General features: G+C 36.4%; 1 protein-coding gene across 2 annotated transcripts in view; it reads right to left on the reverse strand.

Annotated features, from left to right (window-relative positions):
• The window catches only part of NOTCH4 (notch receptor 4), a 57,498-nt gene that overhangs the window by 28,581 nt on the left and 1,225 nt on the right, over positions 1–27,692 (reverse strand). For both annotated transcript variants that reach the window (XM_063431525.1, XM_063431524.1), the window contains exons 2-13: positions 21,318–21,390; positions 19,242–19,375; positions 10,323–10,658; positions 10,085–10,207; positions 9,502–9,732; positions 8,164–8,319; positions 7,616–7,801; positions 6,793–6,906; positions 5,585–5,698; positions 5,239–5,472; positions 4,688–4,798; positions 3,406–3,598 (exon numbers count right to left, since the gene is read on the reverse strand). In XM_063431525.1, the coding sequence (XP_063287595.1) occupies positions 3,406–3,598; positions 4,688–4,798; positions 5,239–5,472; positions 5,585–5,698; positions 6,793–6,906; positions 7,616–7,801; positions 8,164–8,319; positions 9,502–9,732; positions 10,085–10,207; positions 10,323–10,658; positions 19,242–19,375; positions 21,318–21,390 (2,005 nt within the window). The remainder of the gene's footprint in view (positions 1–3,405; positions 3,599–4,687; positions 4,799–5,238; positions 5,473–5,584; positions 5,699–6,792; positions 6,907–7,615; positions 7,802–8,163; positions 8,320–9,501; positions 9,733–10,084; positions 10,208–10,322; positions 10,659–19,241; positions 19,376–21,317; positions 21,391–27,692) is intronic.

A 27,692-nucleotide genomic window follows, 5' to 3' on the forward strand; every position in this document is an offset into this window, starting at 1 on the left:
AGCAACCAAGCTCTATTAGCCAAGCTAATGACAACTACCCTTATATACTCCTAAAATCACCTCCCACTAGGAATGTTTAACACCTGGGTAGGCCTCTGCTTATTAGCAAACAATAGCTAATTTAAATAGCAATCAATAGCAAGTAGCTACCTAATCCAATCAAATGCCTTATAATTACCAACAGGAAATCAAACCTTGTGCAGTCAGTAACCTTTTCCTACAGATGAATCTTACCTGTAACAGTAAAAAAGAACTCTTAGCACAGCTCTTAGACAGTTGAAGCTTCTGTAAAACTCTCCAGAATATCTCCAACCACACACACACTTAGAAGCAACACTTAGATGAAGCAACCAAGCTCTATTAGCCAAGCTAATGACAACTACCCTTATATACTCCTAAAATCACCTCCCACTAGGAATGTTTAACACCTGGGTAGGCCTCTGCTTATTAGCAAACAATAGCTAATTTAAATAGCAATCAATAGCAAGTAGCTACCTAATCCAATCAAATGCCTTATAATTACCAACAGGAAATCAAACCTTGTGCAGTCAGTAACCTTTTCCTACAGATGAATCTTACCTGTAACAGTAAAAAAGAACTCTTAGCACAGCTCTTAGACAGTTGAAGCTTCTGTAAAACTCTCCAGAATATCTCCAACCACACACACACTTAGAAGCAACACTTAGATGAAGCAACCAAGCTCGCTGCACTCATATACACACACTGCACTCATACACACACTGCATTCACACACACACACACACACTGCATTCACACACACACACACTGCATTCACACACACACACACACACACACACACTGCATTCATACACACACACACTGCACTCATACACACACACTGCACTCATACACACACACTGCACTCATACACACACACACTGCATTCATACACACACACTGCATTCATATACACACACACACTGCATTCATACACTCACACACACACACACACACACACACTGCATTCATACACACATTGCATTCATAAACACACACACTGCATTCATGATATACACACGCACTGTAAATAAATATTCAATTAATATAATTATTTGGGGATCTAATTTTATTTAGACATTTACCAGTAGCTGCTGCATTTCCCACCCTAGTCTTATACTCGAGTCAATACGTTTTCCCAGTTTTGGGGGGTAAAATTAGGGGTCTCGACTTATATTCGGGTCGACTTATACTACAGTATATATGGTATGTCATCTAACACAACCTAAAGCTTTCCACCTCTTTTGTGAAAGTCTCCTTCTTTAACCCCTTAGTGAGCAGACCGTTTTTAAATTTTCTTATTTTTACATTTCTGTGGTGTTTGTGTTTAGCTGTAATTTTCCTCTTACTCATTTACTGTATCCACACATATTATATACTGTTTTTCTCGCCATTAAATGGTCATTCTAAAGATACCATTATTTTCATCATATCATATAATTTACTATAAATTTTTTTTATAAAATATGCTGAAAAAAATGTAAAAAAAACACTTTTTCTAACGATGAGCCCCAAAATCTGTTACGCATCTACAACCGCCAAATAACACCCATGCTAAATAGTTTCTAAATTTTGTCCATGTATAGTTGTGTCGGGTTCTCTGGGGGATAAAAAACCTTATTTGGAGCGTGTGCATTTCAGTTTTCCAACTTGGAATTTTCACAGCTGGTCATCCCCTGGCGGCCCGGCAGTGAGGGGAGGGGTATTGCACGATGCCTCACAGCACTGCTGCAATACCGTTAGAGCGGCTGGAAGCGATCATGATCACTTCCAGCGCTCTAATTAGTTCTTTAAGGACCGTTTTTTGTCGGACGTACCTGATACGTCCGAGGTCTTTATGGGGTTAAACGGCTACTCCAACACCATGACTACTTTAGTGATATGAAGTAGTCATGGTTGTAGGAGTTTTAATTTGCAGTGTATCTGCTTGAAACATTGCACATCCAGAGTAATTTGCACTTGTTACACCCTACACCCTTGTTATACCATTGCTAGTTGCACCCCCCACACTCGTCACTTAGGCAGCCAAGAACTCTGTACCTAATGTCAATTCTCACATATTTTACATCTGTGGGTGCATGTGCTCTGAGCTGGTAAAATGCTCTATGAGAAGACTGTGACTGGAGCGTGAGAGAGCAGAGCTGATATTGTATGTGGAGTGGAGATCAGCACTAGGAGCTTTGCCAGACGCTGGATTACAGGTACGTTTTATTGCTTTTTAACAGGGTTTAGGGGTGACTAGGGACCTATAAGTAATGCCCTATATGGCATTTTAAATTAAAAATTAGATTGTTTTAAAAAGGGCTGGAGTAATCTTATAATTTAAGATACTTTTTCTGAGCTGTTCCGTGTCTTTGGAATGCAAAAAAGAAAGTTTCTGCTCAAAAATTATTTCTTTGTTCAAATACTATCTGTTAGACTAGGGCATTCGCCCATGGGTAAGTTGTCTGATTTCTAAATTGCCATATGTACGAATCACAAAACAACTGAAACAGAAAATGAACTAACTGCTTTGTTTATTTCATGATTCAAAATTCCATGGCATTAAATGATTGATGGAAAACACATGACTGATGGTTAAGGAACAGACAATAAATGTTGACATTTAATAAATGTATAATTATAGATGTTTTACTGCTCATTATTTTCTCCCTCTGTTGGATACCTCTTCCCATTTTATCTGTGAACCAAATGGTGTGAAAATGCACCTCTCCGTGCTTTGTAAAATATATACATATTATCCATACATTTTCGCTCCAGCAAAATCTCCCTAAGCAAAATTTGTCCAAACTGAGATGCCATATCATTGAAATCAGATCCGACTGAACTAAAGTATTTTTTGAATGAATAATTTTGGACAAACCAATTATTTTTGCCGTGTACAGGGCTTATATCTATAACCAATCAATACTTATGGATTTATTGTATGGTGCCAATATGACCTCATTGACAATCTCTCAAACAGTTCCCAACTATTTCCAACTCACATTCTTCGGAGCAATTGATATTGCACAATAACAGCATTCATTTTACAAATCACCACTGTCTTAGTTATTTGTCTTCCAATTCAACAGAAAGTGAATTTATGCTCCGTCACTATCTCTCTCACTTTTGGCAAATCTCAATGCTCCTTCTTTAAAAATGATAATAGCTCATCCTATTAACACAACACAAATAATCCCATGATAATCCATGATATCTAAGACCTAACTAACAACATATGTTCTGTATGGTGTATCACTTTTCTGCACCATTATTTGCACCTTGTCTCACTTGTCCCAATCTCCTTTGGATTTTTGGCTTGAGGTATGGTTCTGTAGGTTTATTGTATATGTTTAACGTAATCTGTTATTAGCTTAGGTTTTGGAATAACATTAACATTCTGACCTGTTGCCCTGTGTTTCACAGCTGCCATGGATGCAGTTTGTTTGGTTGCATTCGATGTCTGTTAGGGTACAAAGGGGTGGGAGGCTGCCCAAGGGACAATGACACAAGAAACCACCCTCTGTGTTATTGCATATTCCTCCATTATGACAAGGATTGGAGAGACACTCATCAACGTCAGTATCACACAGAGTGCCTGTGAATGAAGAACATAAAATGAGGGTAGAGTCATCTTTATTTACCATGTAGCATGAATATGTAAGATAAAGGTAGACAGAGATTATATATATTATTTCACATGACTGTTAAAAGTGAGAATTCATGATATAAATTGAAGTTAGAGCATTAATTATAATAGGATACTGTATCATTACAAGGATATTTTAATTTTATTAAGAAAGCCAGGTTAGAAAGAAAATGTTACAATTTAGCTAGAATTACCGTATTTTCATATACCGTTATTAACTGGAAAGTTGTGGGAGAAATGTTTTATAGTCCATTGCTTCACACACTTTTGGATTTTTCACACAGTATGTGTTTATGGTTATCGGTGGGCCAACAATTCCCAATATCACACTGAAAGTATCAATATCATACACAGCTGCCATATTCAGCCCTAAAGGACAATATCCATTCGCCATGGCGTTGTATAACCAAGTGGTACTTAACTTAACAAAATATATTTACGGTATCAGTATGATGACTCATTTATCAACTGGAATATTAGTATTATTATAATTAATATTACTATGATCACAGGTAGAATTGTAGACAGTGATATATAATTAGGCATACTGCTAAAAAGGGGGCGGGAAGCTATGCTATGTGACCATCCAGTGATTTTGAATCTGTCTAATTAACAGTTTTTTAATTCATTAAAATCTGTCCATTATGATATTATTTTGATAACGTGCTGCAAAAGAAGACATTGAATGCACCGAAGGCAAGGATTGCAAAATTAAAGACAAACTGCTATAGGCTTTCTTTCTTAAATAGGAATAAAATCCAGTGACGAAGAATCCACACCTTGCCCTGTTCTGTGCAACCTAGTCAGACACATTATGCCATAAAATACCCGTCAGTCGTTAAACATTCTCATTCTCACATTTTTACTCCATGACATTTTCTGGAAGAAATATGGGTTTAACAGTTGCAGTCTTAAATCGGGATGTAATTGTATTTAAGTAACTTTACACCTACTAGGTTTTATTATTGAAGTATAAAATCATGTATTGCACATTTAGTAGTTGTATAGTTTATGGATTAAGATAATCCATTTTATTACCTGTGTATCCTGGTTCACATAAACACTGGAAAGAATTGAATGTGTCGATACAGTGACCCTGCAAACATGGGCTACTGGTGCATTCATCCACATTGGTGTCACAAGTGGGACCTGTTCGAAAGAGTGAACGGTACAGAAATTGGGAGAGAAAGAATAGCTAATTACATTTTTGGGAATGCCTACCTAATGATTTTATGCAAAACACACAAAATGTGTATGGTGTCACACACCAAGAGCTCCAAAAATGTTAACTATTGGTCAAATAACTGACATCATCTAGATTTCTCATGTTGTTAAGCTGGCTATCGTTTAGTCAACAATCCCTACAGTTCTATGGTTAGACCACTCTAAATTAGCCTGGATTACTGATATAAGGAAACAATCTAGACTTAAAAGATAACAATTATAGAAAGAAAATAGGAAAGAAAGGAAGAGCAAAAGACAAACAACAGAAAGAACAATAGAGAGGCTATTGAAACAGTATTCAAGGCACAAAAACGTTTGAGAAAGACAAGGCTTGTAGAAGAAGGGAGAACTGATTGGTGGATTACCTGTGGTACCCGGCTGACATAGACACTGGAAGCCATTAGGTAGGTCTTGGCAGATAGCCTCATTTTGACATGGCTGACTCTGGCATTCATCAATGTCATGCTCACACATGTTACCAGTGTAGCCCTCGGAACATGAACATGTAAAGGTTCCTAGATGGTCCACACACTGGCCAAAGTAGCAGGGAGAGCTGGAGCACTCATCGATATCAACCTCACATTGAGCGCCTTGGAAACCTTTTACAGGATTAAACGTGAAAGATGATGGAGAGTAATGAAAGGGAGGAGGGTAAGTGGAAAATATAATACATTGATAAGATAAAGACAATAGAGAAGACCCGTCTCTTACCCATGGGACAGCTACAGTTGTAGCTCCCTGTACCATCCTGGCATTGTCCTCCATTTTGACATGGGAATCTGGCACACTCATCTACATCGACCTCACAGTGGGACCCTAAAAATCCTGCAAGGAACGAGGGTAGTGTCATCCTGTTCCCACTACTCATGATGTTAAGTCTGGGTTACACCTGGCCTTGAACCCTTGAGGATACCAGTTAACTCACATGGAGTTATCACTGATTGCGATAAAGTTTTCAGAGAGATTCCAATACATAACTGATGCCGTTTACAGGATTGACAATTACTATGACAGTAGCAGTCAGGCTGAGAAAGACATATTTTTAACTGATATATATGAAATCTACTATGAGGTGATGTGTAAATGCAAGCAGAAGAGAGTGCAATTACTTGAGCGACTGGAATCATGGAATTGACTTCAAAGAAATGTATCTGGCCCCTTCTCTATCATGTGAATTGCTGATTGGATTTATAAATTGCTAATTATAAAGGGATAATGTAGGCACTGTAATTGAAGTGGTTATAGTGTCTTGAGTGTCCTGGCGATGTCCTTCCATTCAGCAATAAACAGTTTTTCATGTAATGCTAATCAAGAGTCCCCAATAGCCCATCCCCTCTGTGCAGCTTGGGTTATTGAGGAAGCATCGGCCTGAGCAGCAATGAGCAACAATGATTGGCTGAGAATATCAGCTGACTGCAGTCAGCCTATCACAGTCCCTAATGCAGGTATAAATTGGTATGGCTACAATGAAGTGTACAATCTCTGCCAGGAACAATCAGGGTTAAACTGGTTTAAAATGGTTTAACAAGGAACAGAGGGGCAGTGCTAGGGTACTCCAATCACTATTACCAATACAATCAGATTAAATTAAATGGTTATAATACCTACAGTGTCCCTTTAAGTATGCATGTGGTGGTAGATACTTACTGTATTCTAATGAAATAAAGTAATTTCCTAAATTAAAAGTCTAGTCGATACATGGCTAACAAACTGAATTAATCGGACAAACAGAGAAAAAGATTTCAAATGTCTTTTGGTTTGTGGACAAAAAAAAAAAAACAGGCATTGGCTTTAATCTAGATATTAGGCAGACTGTATTAACAAAATCATTTCTATCAGTCATTTAAGTCAAAGCTTACTTTTGAGGTGAATTAATATTTATCTTCTATTCTTTTAGTCATTTCAATGTGTTTACAGACCTGCAGGGCATGTGCAGTGAACGCCGCCTGGAATATTGGAGCAGTGTCCTCCATTTTGGCAGGGGGAGTTTCTACATTCATCTATCTCCTGCTCACAAAGCTCTCCTTCAAATCCTAAAAAGGGAAGGTCATGAGAAGTACAAGGTGAGAGACTGGGCAAGCACTTCATAACCACTGTATCCAACATGTCTATCTGACATGATAGCTAACCACCTTAAAGTGACATTGTCACCCCCCACCCCTGAACAATTAGTATTTTATAAAGGTTTCACTGGAATTCCAACCCATTCAAAAGATATACAGAGATAAAATTGGGACTACTTTGTCTCTCTATTTCTCTAGTAGTAAACTACTATTTGTCAACGCAAGCAGAACAGAGTGCGATAACTTGAGGGACTGGAATCATAGATTTGGCTGCAAAGAAATTTACCTGGCTCCTTCTCTATCATGTGAGTTGCTGACTGGATTTATAGACTGGTTTCTAGTAGTTTAGGTGTCAATCCTGGTAGCCATCACCAATGATGGCTCCATGGAATTGGATGTGTCTATGGAGGGATCCTCCATAGACCTCATCGTCCTAAATGCTGTACTCTTGCGCAAGTGCAAGAGTACAGCAATGGCATCGGCTCCAAAGAGAACCCGCCGTACAAGATGGCAGCACCTGCAAGGGACAGGTTCATTTTTGTCCTGTGTGTTTTTTCCCTTTTTTCCCACTACCTTTTTAGACTTAGGGACCATATATTAAGTAGCCAATCCTCCTGAGCTTAGAAATCATGCTCCTTTTTTCCCCGATTCTAATGTTCTTGAAACTCTCTCTCCTTACCAGGTAAACACAAACACTTGAAATGTGCTAACAAATCTAGACAGGTAGCATTGTTGTGGCAGGGATTAGGTTGGCACTCGTTCTTATCCGTTTCACAGCGAGTGCCAATGTACCCTCGAGGGCAGCGACACAGGAACGAGCCTTCGGTATTTACGCATTCCCCACCATGCTCACAAGGAGATGGACCTGCAGGTGGATGATAGAAAGGTAAAAAAAAACAGAAACAGGAAGGAAGACAAAGACTCATTACGCATCAAAGAAAGAAAATGTGCGTTGAAGAGGGAATGCAGGAATAGAATATGAATTTGACATTTCAAAAGAATGACGTAGAAAACAAACAAAATATGCCGATGGGAATATTAGGTCACAGTTAGAAATGAAAGAAGAATAAGACAAAGTTAGAAATGGAGGGGTCGAAGATAATTATCCAAAAAACGCAAACATAGATGAAGAAAGGGAAACATGAATTCTTCAAAGTTTGCCAGATCAGGTATGGTGAAAGTAGTTTGTAAAACTAGGAAATTATTTTATTTTACCGCAGCTCTTACCTAGCTGGCATTCGTCTAGATCCTGATGACAAGTAGCCCCAGTGTACCCAGGCTGGCAACGACATTGGACCGTCTGAGACGAAGGTTGAGAGTCACAAGTGGCTGCTGGGTGGCATGGGTTATTCAGACAGCCATCTTGTGCTTGGCATAACAAGCCTGTACAGAGGGAGTGGATACATAGAGTATGGCATAATTTGGTTATTTTAGCAAATCTTGGGTTTACCCAAATATGTTCCAATATCAAACAGAATGTTATGGAAATATCCCCAAATATCCGCGGCCTGGTCATGCTGCTACCATGCAATTCTTTTCTTCCATATACACACATCTGACATTTCTTTATTTGTACCTACATTACTTTTAGATCACACAAGTTTTTTGTTTACTCTGTTGATTAATATGAAATGTTTTCCATTACCTAACCTACTTACGCCAATGGTGCAGTGAAGACGGATACCGGATTTTTAACTAAAGTGAGAATTGTTGAGAATTTAAAGTACATTAAAAATAATAATAATAATTCTAATGTAAAGCCAGAATAGTTGAAGTGAAAACAGAATTGACTTTGAGAATGTTTCTAATTTGGTTATTTTTTCCTACATTTTTAAATTCACTTTAGACTCACTTTGAATTTCCGCCAATTCTAACCTTAGTAAATATCACTGTCACTCTAGGTCAATACGTACCAATTCTGCCAGGGGGACACACACAATTGAATGTCCCTGATGTAGAATTATTAAAAATCTTTATTGAACGTGTACTGAATTATTGTACTAACTCCATTTTAACCTCACACTGTGACAAACCCTCCATTTTGTCCTCATTACCTGACAGATCCTCCATTTTAATCCATTTTAAACTACATTACATGACAGAATTTCCCAGCAACATTTAACACAATGAACAGAGACTGTATTTTCTATAAAGACATGACTAACCCCGGAATTGCTGAATCTCCTGTAGTTTGCAACATAGTATAATCTGAAGGCCGTGAGAACACTGTACTAATGAAATGTTCTATTCATAAGAGAACCTTGCACCTGACCACAAGACTGACATCACTAACTGTGTAAAATGACGCTCAAGCCCCCCTTTCCACCGAGTAAACCTCATGCTGGGAAAGATGGCGCTTGAGCCTTCTGTCCACACCCGTGTCCAGAACAATACCACCTCTCGGTGGGTGGACACTTAGCTAACCACTTAGTTTTCGAGCCAATTAATCATATTGATGGGTGGTCACTGACACAAACACTTAACAATTAATCCAATTAATGATGTTTATTTTCTGATATCTCGATAATCAATGATGATGCACTGTCACTCTAGGTCAATACGTACCAATTCTGCCAGGGGGACACACACAATTGAATGTCCCCACCAGATCTACACAAGTGGAACCTTCTGCACACGTGGCTTCAGCACAGTCATCATAGTTGGTCTCACAGTTTTCGCCAATCCAGCCATTGACGCACACACACTTATAACTTCCTGGTGTGTTCTGACAAGTACCACCATTCTTACATATGCCAGGAGTTTGGCATTCATCAACATTCTGGGTGCAACGCCAGCCTGCGAATATCAGAAAAAAGGATAGCAGAAGGAGGTTTGAAATGACTGATAGGGGATCTTGTATACAGATTTATGGCAGTCTTGGTGTACAACGAACAAAACAACACAAGACCAAATGAAATAATTGGTGCCAGGACAAGTATACAATACATTGTAGTGGAAGTGTTACACTACAATGTATTGTATACTTGTCCTGGCACCAATGGGACAGAAACTGGAAACAAGGAATGTTAGCGAAAGAAAGAAATTGTGAAGAGTGTATGACCTGGAGGGTAATGGAACCTGTAGGATAGATTAATTATGACAATTGTTGAGAAGAACAGGTTTAGTTACGGGATAGATGTCTACTTACCATCCCATCCAGGTGTACACTGACAAGAATAGTCATTCAGGCCATCTATACAGGAACCTCCATTTTGGCATTTGTGGTTGATACAATCATCAATATTTTCTTCGCACTGTGACCCCGTGTATCCTGTAATATGGCAAAGACTTGTCACCAATGAACACGTCATCATTGTATCTATGTCTCGTATGCTCTTTGTCAATCTTTCCTGTGCTCCCATGGGAGATAAATAATAGCTACTCACCTGATGGACACAGACATTCATAGTATTGTGAATCTCTCTGGAAGCAGGTTCCATCATTGGAGCAGCTGTTTGATGCACAGACCCCTCTCCTCATCTCACAGCGTTCCCCTTGGTACATAGGGAGACACAGACAATTAAAGGACCCCACCGAGTTCTTGCAGGTTCCACCATTTTTGCAGGTTCCCACTGCTTGACATTCATCCACGTCCTTCTCACAAGCGTCGCCCTCAAAGCCACGGGGACACTGGCATATAAAGTTAGGGGCGGTGTTGACACATTTTCCATTGTTCATACAGCGTATCGAGGCACAGAAGTCCACTGATTCACAGTTCTTTCCTGCACAACATTTACATTATTGCAATGTGAATAAAAGTGTTGGAAAACATCTAAATTTATAACATGAAACTCTTTTTTTAATCAATAAATGCTGCACCTACTAATGGACTGATCAGACCTATGAGTTCCCAAGCATTACAGTGGAACAAATAAATATTAGTTACTGTTCATTTTTTGTGTGTGGCATGGTAGATTTTTCCATAATCCATATTCTGCAAGGACCAACTTCCCAAAATACAGGAAAATCCAACAGGAAAGTATGTGTTTGTCAGCCAAAACTGAAGAGGAAATTCATTTTTAAGGAGGACAATAAGTCAAAGCAAAAACCATATTGAAATAGCTGGACAATAAAATCATTCATGTATGCGTGTTCCGGGCAAAGTCCTGACCTGAATACATGTGAAAATGACAGACCATTGACAGTCTCCAACAATCCCATTGGGATTAGACCAACAGCCCCTTAAAGAATGGGGAAATAGAAGCAATTCACTAGATCGGATAACTGATTCGAAGTCAGAACATTGAACATTGTCCAACAGTTAACCTCTTCCTCATATAAAATGTTCTGTTGGAGGTTTCTGGAGATGGCACTGTATATATTTTAATGTATTAAATTACAAAATTTGCACCGCTTTGATGACATTTCAAAATATTAGTTGAAATCTGTCCTACATTACTGAATTTGTTTTTTCTAGTCTATAAATTCTATTTGAGCTGATAATTAAAAACGTTCAGAAAATATTAACTGCCTCGTCTTGCCATCACCAAACACAACTCTTTCTATGGTTCAAATATCCCCCACACAAATTAACATTCATAAACATATACATTAACAAACATCGGAAATGGAAACAGAGTCATTTAATTCCCCGACACTTGATGATAAAAGGGTAGAACCTGGTCTGATGGTATTTCCTCACTAACCTCTCTTTATTTCCTTTCATTACATTTATTCAGAGAGTGTGTATTAGTGTGATTGTTGCTAATCCGGGATTTAGGGTTCCTTAAATCTCAGGATATCACGAGTACAAACATGGCCTCCTGTGATTAGAGGACGTGAATAAAGAGTTTAGTGAGTCATCGTAGATATGTGCAGAGTTCAGTGAGAATGCCCCCTAGGAGTGCAGGTTCAGGACTATGAGTGGAGGAATAGGTGTCCCTGTGCTACCTTTAAGATCCTCTATGCTTTTAGCAAACCTCCTATTTTCTTATCGAGGAAGCGCTGTAATGCTCATAGTGTTACAGAATTGCACCCCTAGGGTAAGATGTTTCTCCCGATTCTGTATTGTGCAGAGCTGAAAATTTCCACTTGTCAGCCTAGGTGCCATCCAAGCTCACATAGGCGAGTAACTTTAAAACAATATCTGGCCCAGCCACTCTGTAAAAAAAAAAAAAAAAACACATTTTCCTCCACTAAAAAAGATTCAGGAAAAAGAATCAGATAAACCAAAAGGTAGCGAAAATGTGCCAATAAGCATACTGCAATATAATGTACAATACATACACATAACAAAAATATTATGTATATTGTGTATATTTTTTGCAGTACAATGATTGGTCCATTTTCCCATCATTGGTTCAAACCTCCTGTGAGAAAAAGTAACCAATAAAGGGAAAAAAGTAGAGGGAGAGTGGAAATATATATTTATATACACTTATTAAATATAGATTTATTTTTTTCACTGCTCCTACTTTTTCTTTCTGTTTTTTCTATCTGTCACTTATCACTTGATCTGTAAATAAAATCACCAATTAGCGGCTGTCCACATGCCATTTATTGTTTTAGTGCCTTGGCTGAAACTCTGAATCAGGAATGAAAGGAATATGCTCGTCTCCTGTATGAGTCGTTTGTTCCATCATTAAGTGTTCTTTGCAGTTTAGAACTCGGAGATTCAGACAATGAATTGCAGTTTGTAACTATACAAATCTCCCAGTCTACTGCCTAGTAGCATTGGCCTTGAAATACATTTTAAGCCCTGTTAATTTTGTATATAAATGCGTTGTGCATTGTTTGTTAAGAAAACGTTAGACTTGTGGCTTGTGAGAGTGCCTGTCTCTGAGAATTATGTGCTATAAATGAATAGACAATATAGCAATCCTACCATCTTTATGCAGAGACAATTTAACAATACTGGCATACAGCAACAAATTCTGTGTACATTGTTGTAGTTTATATTTCTTCAATAGCAGGTACTTACTTAATATGAACGCCATTGATGTAGATTACTAAACATATTAGAAAATATAATAATAGATTTTAACCAAATCAAAGAAACACAGACGAATAAGAATATCCTCCATCCAAAATGCGATTAATAGACCTTTATTAGAGCTTTGTCAAGCTTTGGCCGAGACCCAAAATGGTTGAAACATTGCCAGGTTACCTTTAGATAGTCGCGAAATGAAAGACCTATTAACCGTGAAGGGTGGAGGCCTCGCACCGATGGTCTGCCCGATAGTTCCTCCCTATACCGTCCATTCATTTACTATAAGACTCATTCTGCACCTAAATTGCAGGAACTCTCGTGACACACAGTCGTTTCCAGTATTTTTCCATCACTTCCTCCCCCTTTTCTGTATAAAATGTCATGTCTCCTTTGTCATGTCTCTAAGGGAAATGGACGTGATGAGCTCTGAAGAGATCTAAGCATTCATTCAGGGAAACGGCTGATGTTTAGGAATGCACAGACAGAAAACATTTAACATTTACAAAATCTGAACGACAAAATCAGTCTGCTAATGCAGTTAAAGGGATACGAGCAGTGTGAGTGTTATTATAATAGCAGGAGGGCGACATTTCATTATTAAGGGGATACTAAAGGCACTAAAACTATTTTAACTTAATGAAGCAGTTTTGGTGTATAGATCATACCCCTTCACTCTCACCGCTCAATTTTCTGCCATTTAGGACTTAAATCACTTTCTGTTTCTCTTTATGCAGCTCTAGCCACACCTACCCTGGCTGTGACTCACACACTCTGATGTTCACTGACTTTAGAAGTTTTAATCTCCTGCTCTGCAAATTGAATGTTATTTACACACAGGAGGCTCCTATATGGTCTAGAAGGCTATTATCAGAGCAGGAGATAAGACATTCTAAATGAAACAGACTGTATAAAGGAAGTGTAGTGCATTAAATGTTAAGCCCTGCATTATAGGGTCAGATGTTTGTGGACACCCATTCTATTTATTGAGTTCAGGTGAAGTGGAAGCGTCTTGGAGCTACTGCATCCCAGCCACGAAGTGGTAGACCACATGAAATCACATGCCTGGAGTGACAAGTCCTGGAGCAAGTAGCACATAAAAATTACTTATCACCTGATGTAACACTAACTACAGAGTTCCAAGCTGCCTCTGAAAGCAATATCAGCTCAATACATTACCTACTGTAATAAAGAGTACCTACTGTAATAAAGAGTACCTACTGTAATAAAGAGTACCTACTGTAATAAAGAACACCTACTGTAATAAAGAGTACCTACTGTAATAAAGAATACCTACTGTAATAAAGAATACCTACTGTAATAAAGAGTACCTACTGTAATAAAGAACACCTACTGTAATAAAGAGTACCTACTGTAATAAAGAGTACCTACTGTAATAAAGAACACCTACTGTAATAAAGAATACCTACTGTAATAAAGAGTACCTACTGTAATAAAGAACACCTACTGTAATAAAGAGTACCTACTGTAATAAAGAGTACCTACTGTAATAAAGAACACCTACTGTAATAAAGAATACCTACTGTAATAAAGAGTACCTACTGTAATAAAGAGTACCTACTGTAATAAAGAACACCTACTGTAATAAAGAATACCTACTGTAATAAAGAGTACCTACTGTAATAAAGAACACCTACTGTAATAAAGAGTACCTACTGTAATAAAGAACACCTACTGTAATAAAGAGTACCTACTGTAATAAAGAACACCTACTGTAATAAAGAGTACCTACTGTAATAAAGAGTACCTACTGTAATAAAGAACACCTACTGTAATAAAGAGTACCTACTGTAATAAGGAGTACCTACTGTAATAAAGAGTACCTACTGTAATAAAGAACACCTACTGTAATAAAGAGTACCTACTGTAATAAAGAGTACCTACTGTAATAAAGAACACCTACTGTAATAAAGAGTACCTACTGTAATAAGGAGTACCTACTGTAATAAAGAGTACCTACTGTAATAAAGAACACCTACTGTAATAAAGAGTACCTACTGTAATAAAGAGTACCTACTGTAATAAAGAACACCTACTGTAATAAAGAGTACCTACTGTAATAAAGAACACCTACTGTAATAAAGAGTACCTACTGTAATAAAGAGTACCTACTGTAATAAAGAACACCTACTGTAATAAGGAGTACCTACTGTAATAAAGAGTACCTACTGTAATAAGGAGTACCTACTGTAATAAAGAACACCTACTGTAATAAAGAACACCTACTGTAATAAGGAGTACCTACTGTAATAAAGAGTACCTACTGTAATAAAGAGTACCTACTGTAATAAAGAACACCTACTGTAATAAAGAGTACCTACTGTAATAAAGAACACCTACTGTAATAAAGAACACCTACTGTAATAAAGAATACCTACTGTAATAAAGAGTACCTACTGTAATAAAGAGTACCTACTGTCACGGCTGGGCTCCTTCGTTACAGTGAACAGTCTTCTTAATGCTACAAGATACGTTTTAGGGGTCTAGGTGGCAATAATTTGGGGAAGGAACGTTCCTATTTCTTGAAAACTGTGCCCCAGCGTGGTCCCAGCTGTGGTCCAGCGTGGCAGCAATGGGTTTATTTTTTCTAATCTTTTAGGAACTGCAGTCACCTAGTCCTATATTATCATTTAGTAACTGCAGTCACCTAGTCCTATATTATCATTTAGTAACTGCAGTCACCTAGTCCTATATTATCATTTAGTAACTGCAGTCACCTAGTCCTATATTATCATTTAGTAACTGCAGTCACCTAGTCCTATATTATCATTTAGTAACTGCAGTCACCTAGTCCTATATTATCATTTAGTAACTGCAGTCACCTAGTCCTATATTATCATTTAGTAACCGCAGTCACCTAGTCCTATATTATCATTTAGTAACTGCAGTCACCTAGTCCTATATTATCATTTAGTAACTGCAGTCACCTAGTCCTATATTATCATTTAGTAACTGCAGTCACCTAGTCCTATATTATCATTTAGTAACTGCAGTCACCTGGTCCTATATTATCATTTAGTAACTGCAGTCACCTGGTCCTATATTATCATTTAGTAACTGCAGTCACCTAGTCCTATATTATCATTTAGTAACTGCAGTCACCTAGTCCTATATTATCATTTAGTAACTGCAGTCACCTAGTCCTATATTATCATTTAGTAACTGCAGTCACCTAGTCCTATATTATCATTTAGTAACTGCAGTCACCTAGTCCTATATTATCATTTAGTAACTGCAGTCACCTAGTCCTATATTATCATTTAGTAACTGCAGTCACCTAGTCCTATATTATCATTTAGTAACTGCAGTCACCTAGTCCTATATTATCATTTAGTAACCGCAGTCACCTAGTCCTATATTATCATTTAGTAACTGCAGTCACCTAGTCCTATATTATCATTTAGTAACTGCAGTCACCTAGTCCTATATTATCATTTAGTAACTGCAGTCACCTAGTCCTATATTATCATTTAGTAACTGCAGTCACCTAGTCCTATATTATCATTTAGTAACTGCAGTCACCTAGTCCTATATTATCATTTAGTAACCGCAGTCACCTAGTCCTATATTATCATTTAGTAACTGCAGTCACCTAGTCCTATATTATCATTTAGTAACTGCAGTCACCTAGTCCTATATTATCATTTAGTAACTGCAGTCACCTAGTCCTATATTATCATTTAGTAACTGCAGTCACCTAGTCCTATATTATCATTTAGTAACTGCAGTCACCTAGTCCTATATTATCATTTAGTAACTGCAGTCACCTAGTCCTATATTATCATTTAGTAACTGCAGTCACCTAGTCCTATATTATCATTTAGTATACAATCTAAAATCTTGTGGAAAGCCTTTTCAAAAGAGCAGTAACTGTTATAGCGTAAACAGGTTTAAGCTCCATATTATATTAATGCCCATTCTTTAAAAAAAAATCTTTTGGAATGGAATTTAGTTGAGATGGTCAGGTGTTCTCAGACTTTTGACCATATGGAAATATTACAAATGTGCTGAGATAAAAAATTGAAGAACAACTCAAAACTAAATTAAGCTTTTTTTTTTTTTTTTTTTTACTCTATGCGAATAATTAGTAAATAATTCACCATAAGTTCTAATCGGGTTCTGACGATTACTGGGGGGTTACACCTAATACCTCGGTCTGCCGACCACCTTTCTCTGGACAGTGAAATAATTTGTGGCAATCTCTTTAGACAGCTTGCAGGAGAATTAATAGCACAAGGAGGCAGGGTTCTCTGCAATCAAAGCATTCTCATTTACTAAGCAAAACGTCAGGGATCTTATAAGACGTGCACAACGGTCAGGAGTAATTCTTGACCATTCCTCTTTACAGAACTGTTTCAGTTCAGCAATATTCTTGGGATGTCTGGTGTGAATCGCTTTCTTGAAGTCATGCCACAGCATCTCAATCGGGTTGAGGTCAGGACTGACTGGGCCACTTCAGAAGGCGTATTTTCTTCTGTTTAAGCCATTCTGTTGTTGATTTACTTCTATGCTTTGGGTCATTGTCCTGTTGCAACGCCCATCTTCTGTTGAGCTTCAGCTGGTAGACAGATGGCCTTAAGTTCTCCTGCAAAATGTCTTGATAAACTTGGGAATTAATTTTTCCTTCGATGATAGCAATCCGTTCAGGCCCTGATGCAGCAAAGCAGCCCCAAACCATGATGCCCCCACCACCATACTTCACAGTTGGGATGAGGTTTTGATGTTGGTGTGCTGTGCCTCTTTTTCGCCACACATAGTGTTGTGTGTTTCTTCCAAACAACTCAACTTTGGTTTCATCTGTCCACAGAACATTTTTCCAGTACTGCTGTGAAACATCCAGGTGCTCTTGTGCAAACTGTAAATGTGCAGCAATCTTTTGTTTGGACAGCAGTGGCTTCCTCTGTGGTACCCTCCCATGAAATCCATTCTTGTTTAGTGTTTTACGTATTGTAGATTCGCTAACAGGGATGTTAGCATTTGCCAGTGACTTTTGTAAGTCTTTAGCTGACACTCTAGGATTCTTCTTCACCTCATTGAGCAGTCAGCGCTGTGCTCTTGCAGTCATCTTTACAGGACGGCCACTCCTAGGGAGAGTAGTAGCAGTGCTGAACTTTCTCCATTTATAGACAATTTGTCTTACCGTGGACTGATGAACAGCAAGGCTTTTGGAGATACTTTTATAACCATTTCCAGCTTTATGCAAGTCAACAATTCTTAATCGTAGGTTTTCTAAGAGCTCTTTTGTGCGAGGCATCATTCACATCAGGCAATGCTTCTTGTGAAAAGCAAACCCAGAACTGGTGTGTGTTTTTTATAGGGCAGGGCAGCTGTAACGAACACCTCCAATCTCATCTCATTGATTGGACTCCAGTTGGCTGACATCTCACTCCAATTAGCTCTTGGAGATATCATTAGTCTAGGGGTTCACATACTTTTTCCACCTGCACTGTGAATGTTTACATGGTGTGTTCAATAAAAACATGGCAACATTTCATTATTTGTGTGTTATTAGTTTAAGCAGACTGTGATGGTCTATTGTTGTGACTTAGATGATGATCAGATCACATTTTATGACCAATTTGTGCAGAAATCCATATCATTCCAAAGGGTTCACATACTTTTTCTTGCAACTGTATATTATCTGTCTTTTCCAGCTCCATGATGTAGAGAAGGGTGTTGCTGGACTTGTTGTGTAACACTTAACCCTTGGTACACTGTCTTATATGAAGATCATTTGTTTTAAACATCTTCACTTTATGCTATTCACTTCACTGCACACATTATTATATACATATATATATGTCTGTTAGGTATTATCACTTAACAATACTCACTCTAGTATACGTTTACATAACTAAACACATGGTTCAATATTGAATGTTTAGAGGCAAACTAGCAGGGCAAGGTAAACCTAAAGTAGCCAGGTGGAGCCGAACTAGGATGTTCTAAATTTAAATGCAAACAATATGGAGGCTTATATCAAAGATGGATGATTGTTTATGTTATTTCACCCTTAACAAGTTCTGAAAAATTGTGTTCCCACACCACTTTCCCATAATGCTATTAAACATATCCAAATGAGTACAGCAATATTTTTATACAGATTTTAAATCTTTCTGTAGTATGACTTTGCAAACACCTCCTGTTTTACAACACGTTTTCTTACACCAATAAACAGGTTTCTGTTTGTTTCAACCAATTGCTAATCTATTTCCTTGCATTTCTGACCTGACCATAAGTCAATAAAATTAAGTATGATTTTCTTTTTAATTCTTGTTCCTCGCTGAATTCCCTTGGGAAAATACACAATATGCAGGTTCAACTTCAATCGATTTCAGTCTCTTATTGAATGGCTCACCTGTCCATCCCGGCCCACAGTTACATCGATATTCAGTGGCTGAGTGACGCTGACATGTGCCTTTATGTGAGCAGTTAACATTAGCACAGGGGTCTGTGAGCTGGCATCGATCACCCATAAAACCAGTAGCACACCTGTGAGGAGTGTAACGGAAATTAATATATTAGCAGATACATGATTAATGACACCGAGACAGGTGTATGTAGACTCATTGAAGATAAAGAGACACTCCAGGACACTGTTATGCATTTTATAATCTTTGGTCTAAATATTTAATCATTCCTTTCATCACATGCTCCATTGTTGTAAAATAAATAAATAAATAAAACAAGATGTTTTGTAACTTATCCCTGACTTATCTACCCCCACTTCTTCTATTCTAAAACATGTATCCCATTGTTGTTACTGTAGCTGTGCATGTGACGTCACAGCCCCCTTTCAGTCCTTCCTAACCTGCAGTGTTTCTCCAGTAAGCTAGTTGTTTATTTTATCAGAAAGCAAGCAGAGGTGTCTGTGGGAGTTGTAGTTTAGCTACGAGCTGGCAAACGTAAAAAGCAGACTGCTGGACTACAAATTCCAGAAACCCCTGTTCTCCTTACAATGTCATGCTGTACAGGAAACCACAGGATAAAGTCTATTCAAAATAAAGCATCAATTAAAACATCTGGGCTTGTTTATCACTCTATTGCCTGAGCATCGCTAGCGCTTGCTGTAAATGGGAAAACTTGTACCTTTATACTAGAATAAATGTGTTAAATAAGATACATTGTTTTTGTTCTAAGTTACATTTTAGTTGGAGAAAGCATGATTAGTAAAAAAAAAAAAAACCAACAACCTAATAATAATAGTATATTCACATTTTCATTGGTGTGGTTTCTGGGTTTCTGTTATTTTTCGTGTTGCACTATTTACTAAATAGATATGTTTTATTTCATATCTAAATCAATACACAGAACGATGTGGGTGATCTAAGGACAGTCACTACATCTTTCTTTAAAACAGAATTCTAGGTTCTATTCCTGCAACTTCCTCACCATTACCCTGCCAGAGGAACAACAACACTGGGGGCAAGCAAAATGTCGGACAATACAGTAGGTGCACTAAACCATAAGGATGTTCAATAAGGTACGTGCAGTAAACTAAAAGAATGGCTAATAAGGTAGGTGTGCACTTACGTAAAATGGTGGACAATAAAATTATTGTGCCCTAAACTAACAGGATGGCCAATAATTTGGATCAGCACTAAACCATAAGGAAGGACACTAATTCAGGTGTACATTAATGGTTACTGCAAGTGCAATGACCATGTCAATTATTTGAAGTGGTCATGGTGCCAGCAGTCTGTTTGTGCAGCGTTTGGTTAAAAAAAGCTGCAAATATAGAGATTCAACCCTCTGCTGACTGAGGTGTACCTCCAACTCCAACAATGTCACTGGCGTGGACATCAGCTAACCAGGAACTATAGCTTTGGGCTGGCTAATATCAATTCAGTGCATATTCCTACACACCGAATAGGATTTATGGTCACCTGACATTTGCAATCAATGAAAGGACGGCAGGATTGACTTCTGGATTCTGCAACTCTTAACTACAGAAGATGGATGTCGCTACCGGCTAGAGAGGAGCCCAGGAGGTCAGCAGGGACCCAGATAAGAGGGCAATCAACTGTAAAACGGTTTGCCCTATTCACAAGAAATGGGGCCAGGGTACTCCATACACAGCGATGTAGTGGTTATGGTGCTTGCATTAACTTGTTAAGATAAAATAATGGCCAATAAGGTAGATATATTGTATTGAAAGGATGGACAGTATGGCAAATAAGCGCTAAACTAAAAGGATAAACAGTATAGAATAAGGCAGGTATACTAAAGCAAAATTCATGAACAATAAGATTGCTTTAAATTAAACTAAAAGCTGGGAAAAGGAACTGGTGCACTAAGCCATAAGGAATCACAATAAGGTAGGCCTCCAGTACCCATTGTACATTGTCTGACACTAGCCCTCATTACTTGGTCTATGTGTTCTAATTGAATAGCACTATATTATGGAGGATATAAATATGGAAAATATAGTTACCTGCAGCTCTGGGTCCCATTCAGGTGTGATAAACACATACCCCCATTAGTGCAGTTGATTTGACACTGCAAGCCTGAAACAAGATGAAGAAAAAACACATGGCTGTAATTCTTTAATGGAAAAAGGAAAGTGTGCAGAAGGAAGTAAGACATTTTCTGTGCTATAATAGACATGTTCACAATATTGTAATGGATGCATTTTTCAGATATGAATATGATATGAGATGCACAGCATGTTCACGATTTAAACCATGAATCCACACCCTAGCCAGGAATCAGAATATTATGTATCTGTTATGTTCCTCTTCTGTGTAGGTTATCGTATATTTTATGAAACCTTTACCAGTACATTGATTCTGATAACTAGCATGCTGGACATCTCACGTATCGGACAGATTCTTTTACAGATTCTCCTTAATTTCTTGCTCCTTTACTCTGACTGCTACCTCCATCTTCATTCATACTGTTCTTGCTCTTCCTTAACGGTCTCCATCTCCGGTCAACATATTTCTTGATAGTTACCACTTTCCTCCTTCAGCTTCTCACTTCACCTTTACTTTCCTCTTCTTTATCTTAAACTTCCTTAACTTCTTCAACCTCCCACATTATCAATTTTCTCCTCCTTCTTTCCAAATTCCGTTTTATCCTTCTTAGTCCAAATCCATCTCTTATTACTGTCTCAACCTTTCTCATTATCTAATGTCTTATTTCATTTAAAACATTTTTTTTTATTGAGTTGATATAACTTTCCCTACTTAACTTATCACCCAATCTCCTTAAATGTATTTAAATCAGGTTCTCCTCCACAAGCTCCTAAGCCGTCCTCAACACTATAATTCTTCCCTCTCCTCATTATTATCTTATAATCCTCAGTTTTCAATATTTCTTAAATATTCCCACCTAATCCACTACCAGAATCATAACATTTTTCCTTAACACAGAGCTTAACAAACACCACACCTTCTTCATTCAGTATACAAGGTCTTTACGGAGAAAGTCCAGCCATTGTTAATATAAGGAGAACGGTTTGCGCGACATCGATGTAACCTGGCAGCCAAGAAGAGTTGACTGGAATATCCATGCGTGAACAATGAAAGCTTTACTGTACGTGTCAGGGGGCTCTAGACGCCATTGAGTGAGCATGTGTACTGTGTGGCCATCACATTCACAATGACTGAGTGACTAGAGCAACAGATCTGCATCACATTTTACCATAAGCTTAAACATTCCTCCACAGAAACTATCGAGATGATTTAGAAGGCTTTCGGGGACAATGTAATGAGTGCAATGCAAATAAAAATGTGGCACAAACGCTTCAAAGATGGTTGAGAATCTGTTGATCCACGTTCTGGGAGGCCTGCTGTTGATCCACGTTCTGACTTTTCCCAAAACTAAAATCACCTTTGAAAGGGAAGAGATTTCAGACCATCGATGAGATTCACATAAAAATGATGAGGCAGCTGATGCCAACAAAGGATTCTGCAGAGTGTTTTAAACAGTGGAAGAAACATTGGGAGATTTGGAAGAAACATTGGGAGATTTGTGTGGGGTCCAAAAAGCCTACTTTCAATGGGATTAAGGCGTCATTGTCCTATGTACAATGTTTCTTGTATCGTGTATCGTGCATCAATAGATGTCGCTATTTTTCATGTTACATTGCAGGATACCTTCCGAACAGACCTTGTATTTTATCTCGGACACTTACCTATGTTTTACTGTACAATTTTGTTTCATCAACTAAACCCATCTTTCGCAAAATCCAATTTTTCTCCCTTTGATTTGTCTCTCCTCTTTCCGTGCAATTAGTTTTTTCCCCTCTTCCTCTTTCAATCTATCATCATCCAATTGATTTTCTGTCTTTTTTTTCCACCCCACCCCTCCTTCTCCTATAATACACATCTCAATGTGCTTTGGTTGATACTTTACCTGTATTCGCATTTTGAGGAGTTTAATTTTCATCAGCACTGTGTTTCTACTGTAGCAATCCCTATGTAAACCATATCTTTGTTGTTTTTTTAATTCTTGAAGCGGCTCTGTTGCCACAATATAATTTCTGATTATTGCATTATAATAAAATCTTTATGAAATGCTCTTATTGAGCACGTTGGGATTTCACTTAGATTCCAATGCAATTAACAGTCGGGACTACTTCGTCTTATGGCCAAGCCTGATGTTGACAAAACTTGACTAAAGAATGTTTTGTCATGTTTTGTCAGTTCCCAATGGGCATCTTATTGTGAATCTTGAGATATGTTCTATGGAGAGTTCTGCTGTCTTTTGTTTATGTCCACTGCTGTACTCTACAGCAGACTCCTGGTGGATGAAATAGCAGAAGCTGAAGAAAAAAGATGGTCGTACCTATAGATATAAATTTACACATACACACGCACACACACACACACACACACACGCACGCACACACACACACACACAGAAATATGCAACAAAAGCAAAGACCCCCAACGATTCTGATTCTCAAATGTCTGTCTTTACTCTAATCTGCCTATTTCATTTAACTTATCTGTTCTCTTTTCCAGGATGTCCTGTCACATGTAATGTGACAGTGCCTTGCCTAAATATTAGACTGTTTTACTGTGCTTGGCATGTTGTGTAAATCAAGTTCTAATCCCAATAAAATAAATTTTAATTCTAATTTTGAAAAACTCAACACGCTAATCTGGAAATGTTCAAGAGAGGTGTATACTTATTCAAACTGGAGCAATTGATGGAGAGTAAACCTTGCTTTTTGTCTGGTTATATTGTTTCTATATTACTCCTGGATCTTTGTTATATATTTTTTTTATATTTGTATTAACGGTCATCAACATTACAGACAAAGATGAGATAATGTAATAATACACCAATTTCCAACTTATAACAGCCAAAGTAGGGAGAATTTTCAAGAATACATGCCTTTTAAAAATAAAATACCTATATAATATTCATCCACGGATTTTAAACATTAACATTGGAACCAGAAGAGGCACCCAACATTTAGTGTAATAACTGAAATATATTGCATGCTTCTTGTTTCATAAGTCTGGGGCTTTTTGTGGATAAAAATACCTTTTCTGTTGTAATGTTTGTTGCAAAGAATTTTTTGTTTATATATGTTTAAAGTGCGAAGTCAGATTGCTTCAAAAGTCTGTTAGAAATCTGCCTTCACCCTGTGATGTAACTGAAAACCCCCAGTGGTGCCATTTTTGTTGTTGTTGTTATTAACCTTGCAATGATGGCCTATTGAGCTCGACATTGCAAGATTAGCAATGGAATCTTGGTTTAGACCTGGTATTAAGCAGATAAAGTTTTCTGATTTTTTCAGCGTTACCAACAGATTAAGAGTTTGTGAAATTTGTCTGTGATCGCTTTGACAACTGTCACACAATACTGGATGGTCATTAAAAACCATTATCGATCAATTACCATTGCCAGATTACAATTTATGTTGTGTTTTTGCACTGTATCTTTAATTCTCCAAAATAATGTAAACTTCTGGCAACTTTAAAAAAGTATATATTAATTGATGAGTATAACATTGTATATTAAATGATGAGTATAACAGTATGTATTAATTAATGAGTATAACAGTGTATATTAAATGATCAGTATATAATGTATATTACGTGATGAGTATAACAGTGTATATTAAATGACGAGTATAACATTGTATATTAAATGATCAGTATTACAGTGTATATTAATTGATGAGTATATAGTGTATATTACGTGATGAGTATAAGTATATTAAATGATGAGTATAACATTGTATATTAATTGATGAGTATATAGTGTATATTACGTGATGAGTATAAGTATATTAAATGATGAGTATAACATTGTATATTAAATGATGAGTATATAGTGTATATTACCTGATGAGTATAACAGAGTATATTAAATGATGGGTATAACAGTGTATATTACGTGATGAGTATAACATTGTATATTAAATTATCAGTATTACAGTGTATATTAAATGATGAGTATAACAGTATGTATTAATTGATGAGTATAACAGTGTATATTAAATGATGGGTATAACAGTGTATATTAAATGATGAGTATAACAGTGTATATTACGTGATGAGTATAACAGTGTATATTAAATGATCCGTATTACAGTGTATATTAAATGATCAGTATTACAGTGTATATTAAATGATGAGTATAACAGTGTATATTAAATGATCAGTATTACAGTGTATATTAAATGATCAGTATAACAGTGTATATTAAATGATCAGTATTACAGTGTATATTAAATGATCAGTATAACAGTATGTATTAATTGATGAGTATAACAGTATATATTAATTGATGAGTATAACAGTATGTATTAATTGATGAGTATAACAGTGTATATTAATTGATGAGTATAACATTGTATATTAAATGATGAGTATATAGTATATGTTACGTGATGAGTATTACAGTGTATATTAAATGATCAGTATTACAGTGTATATTAAATGATGAGTATAACAGTGTATATTAAATGATCAGTATTACAGTGTATATTAATTGATGAGTATAACAGTATATATTAATTGATGAGTATAACAGTATGTATTAATTGATGAGTATAACAGTGTATATTAATTGATGAGTATAACATTGTATATTAAATGATGAGTATATAGTATATGTTACGTGATGAGTATTACAGTGTATATTAAATGATCAGTATTACAGTGTATATTACTTGATGAGTATAACAGTGTATATTAAATGATCAGTATTACAGTGTATATTAATTGATGAGTATAACAGTGTATATTAAATGATCAGTATTACAGTGTATATTAATTGATGAGTATAACAGTGTATATTAAATGATCAGTATTACAGTGTATATTATTTGATGAGTAGAACAGTGTATATTAAATGATCAGTATTACAGTGTATATTAATTGATCAGTATTACAGTGTATATTAATTGATCAGTATTACAGTGTATATTAAATGATCAGTATTACAGTGTATATTGAATGATCAGTATTACAGTGTATATTAATTGATCAGTATTACAGTGTATATTAATTGATCAGTATTACAGTGTATATTAAATGATCAGTATTACAGTGTATATTAATTGATCAGTATTACAGTGTATATTAATTGATCAGTATTACAGTGTATATTAAATGATCAGTATTACAGTGTATATTGAATGATCAGTATTACAGTGTATATTAATTGATCAGTATTACAGTGTATATTAATTGATCAGTATTACAGTGTATATTAAATGATCAGTATTACAGTGTATATTAATTGATCAGTATTACAGTGTATATTAATTGATCAGTATTACAGTGTATATTAAATGATCAGTATTACAGTGTATATTGAATGATCAGTATTACAGTGTATATTAATTGATCAGTATTACAGTGTATATGAATTGATCAGTATTACAGTGTATATTAATTGATCAGTATTACAGTGTATATTAATTGATCAGTATAACAGAGTATTTAGATGATGAGATGTGAGAGTGGAGTAAAAGGCACACTAACAGGGTGGGGAGCGACCTCCTTTCCTGTTATTTTTCCTGTTTTGTTGGGAACTAAATAAATTTAGAATCTTTGTGATTCAAAACTCACCTAGAAAAGCAAATAAAATGGACTTATTATGTACAAATACTTTGTAAATACATAATATTATACCAGAGAATACTCGTTATTTTGTTAGAACACATTATTGTACACATGAAATCCCTGTGTTACAAGACTATTACAGTTATAGAAATTCATTGTTTTATTAACACTTTATATGCGACATGTTATTTTATAGCACATTATTATAGTAATGAAATCTCACTAACATAACATGATTATTTGCATGAAATTTTAGTCTTAGAACATTATTCTAGTTATGAAATATCAGCATCATAATACACGCGAGATCTCAGCATTATAACACATTAAATCTTAGTATTATAACTCATTATACATATTAAATCTCAGTATTATAACACATGAAATCTCAGTATTATAGCATATTAAATCTCAGTATTATAACACATGAAATCTCAGTATTATAGCATATTAAATCTCAGTATTATAGCATATGAAATCGCAGTATTATAACACATGACATCTCAGTATTATAGCATATTATATCTCAGTATTATAGCATATTAAATCGCAGTATTATAACTCATTATACATATTAAATCTCAGTATTATAACACATGACATCTCAGTACTATAGCATATTAAATCTCAGTATTATAACACATGACATCTCAGTATTATAACTCATTATACACATTAAGCCATTAAGTCTTACTATTATAACTCATTATACACATTAAGTCATTAAGTCTTAGTATTATAACTCATTATACACATTAAATCTCAGTATTATAACA

This window comes from Pelobates fuscus, chromosome 9 (genome assembly GCF_036172605.1).
Source record: "Pelobates fuscus isolate aPelFus1 chromosome 9, aPelFus1.pri, whole genome shotgun sequence".
Lineage (NCBI taxonomy): Eukaryota > Metazoa > Chordata > Amphibia > Anura > Pelobatidae > Pelobates > Pelobates fuscus.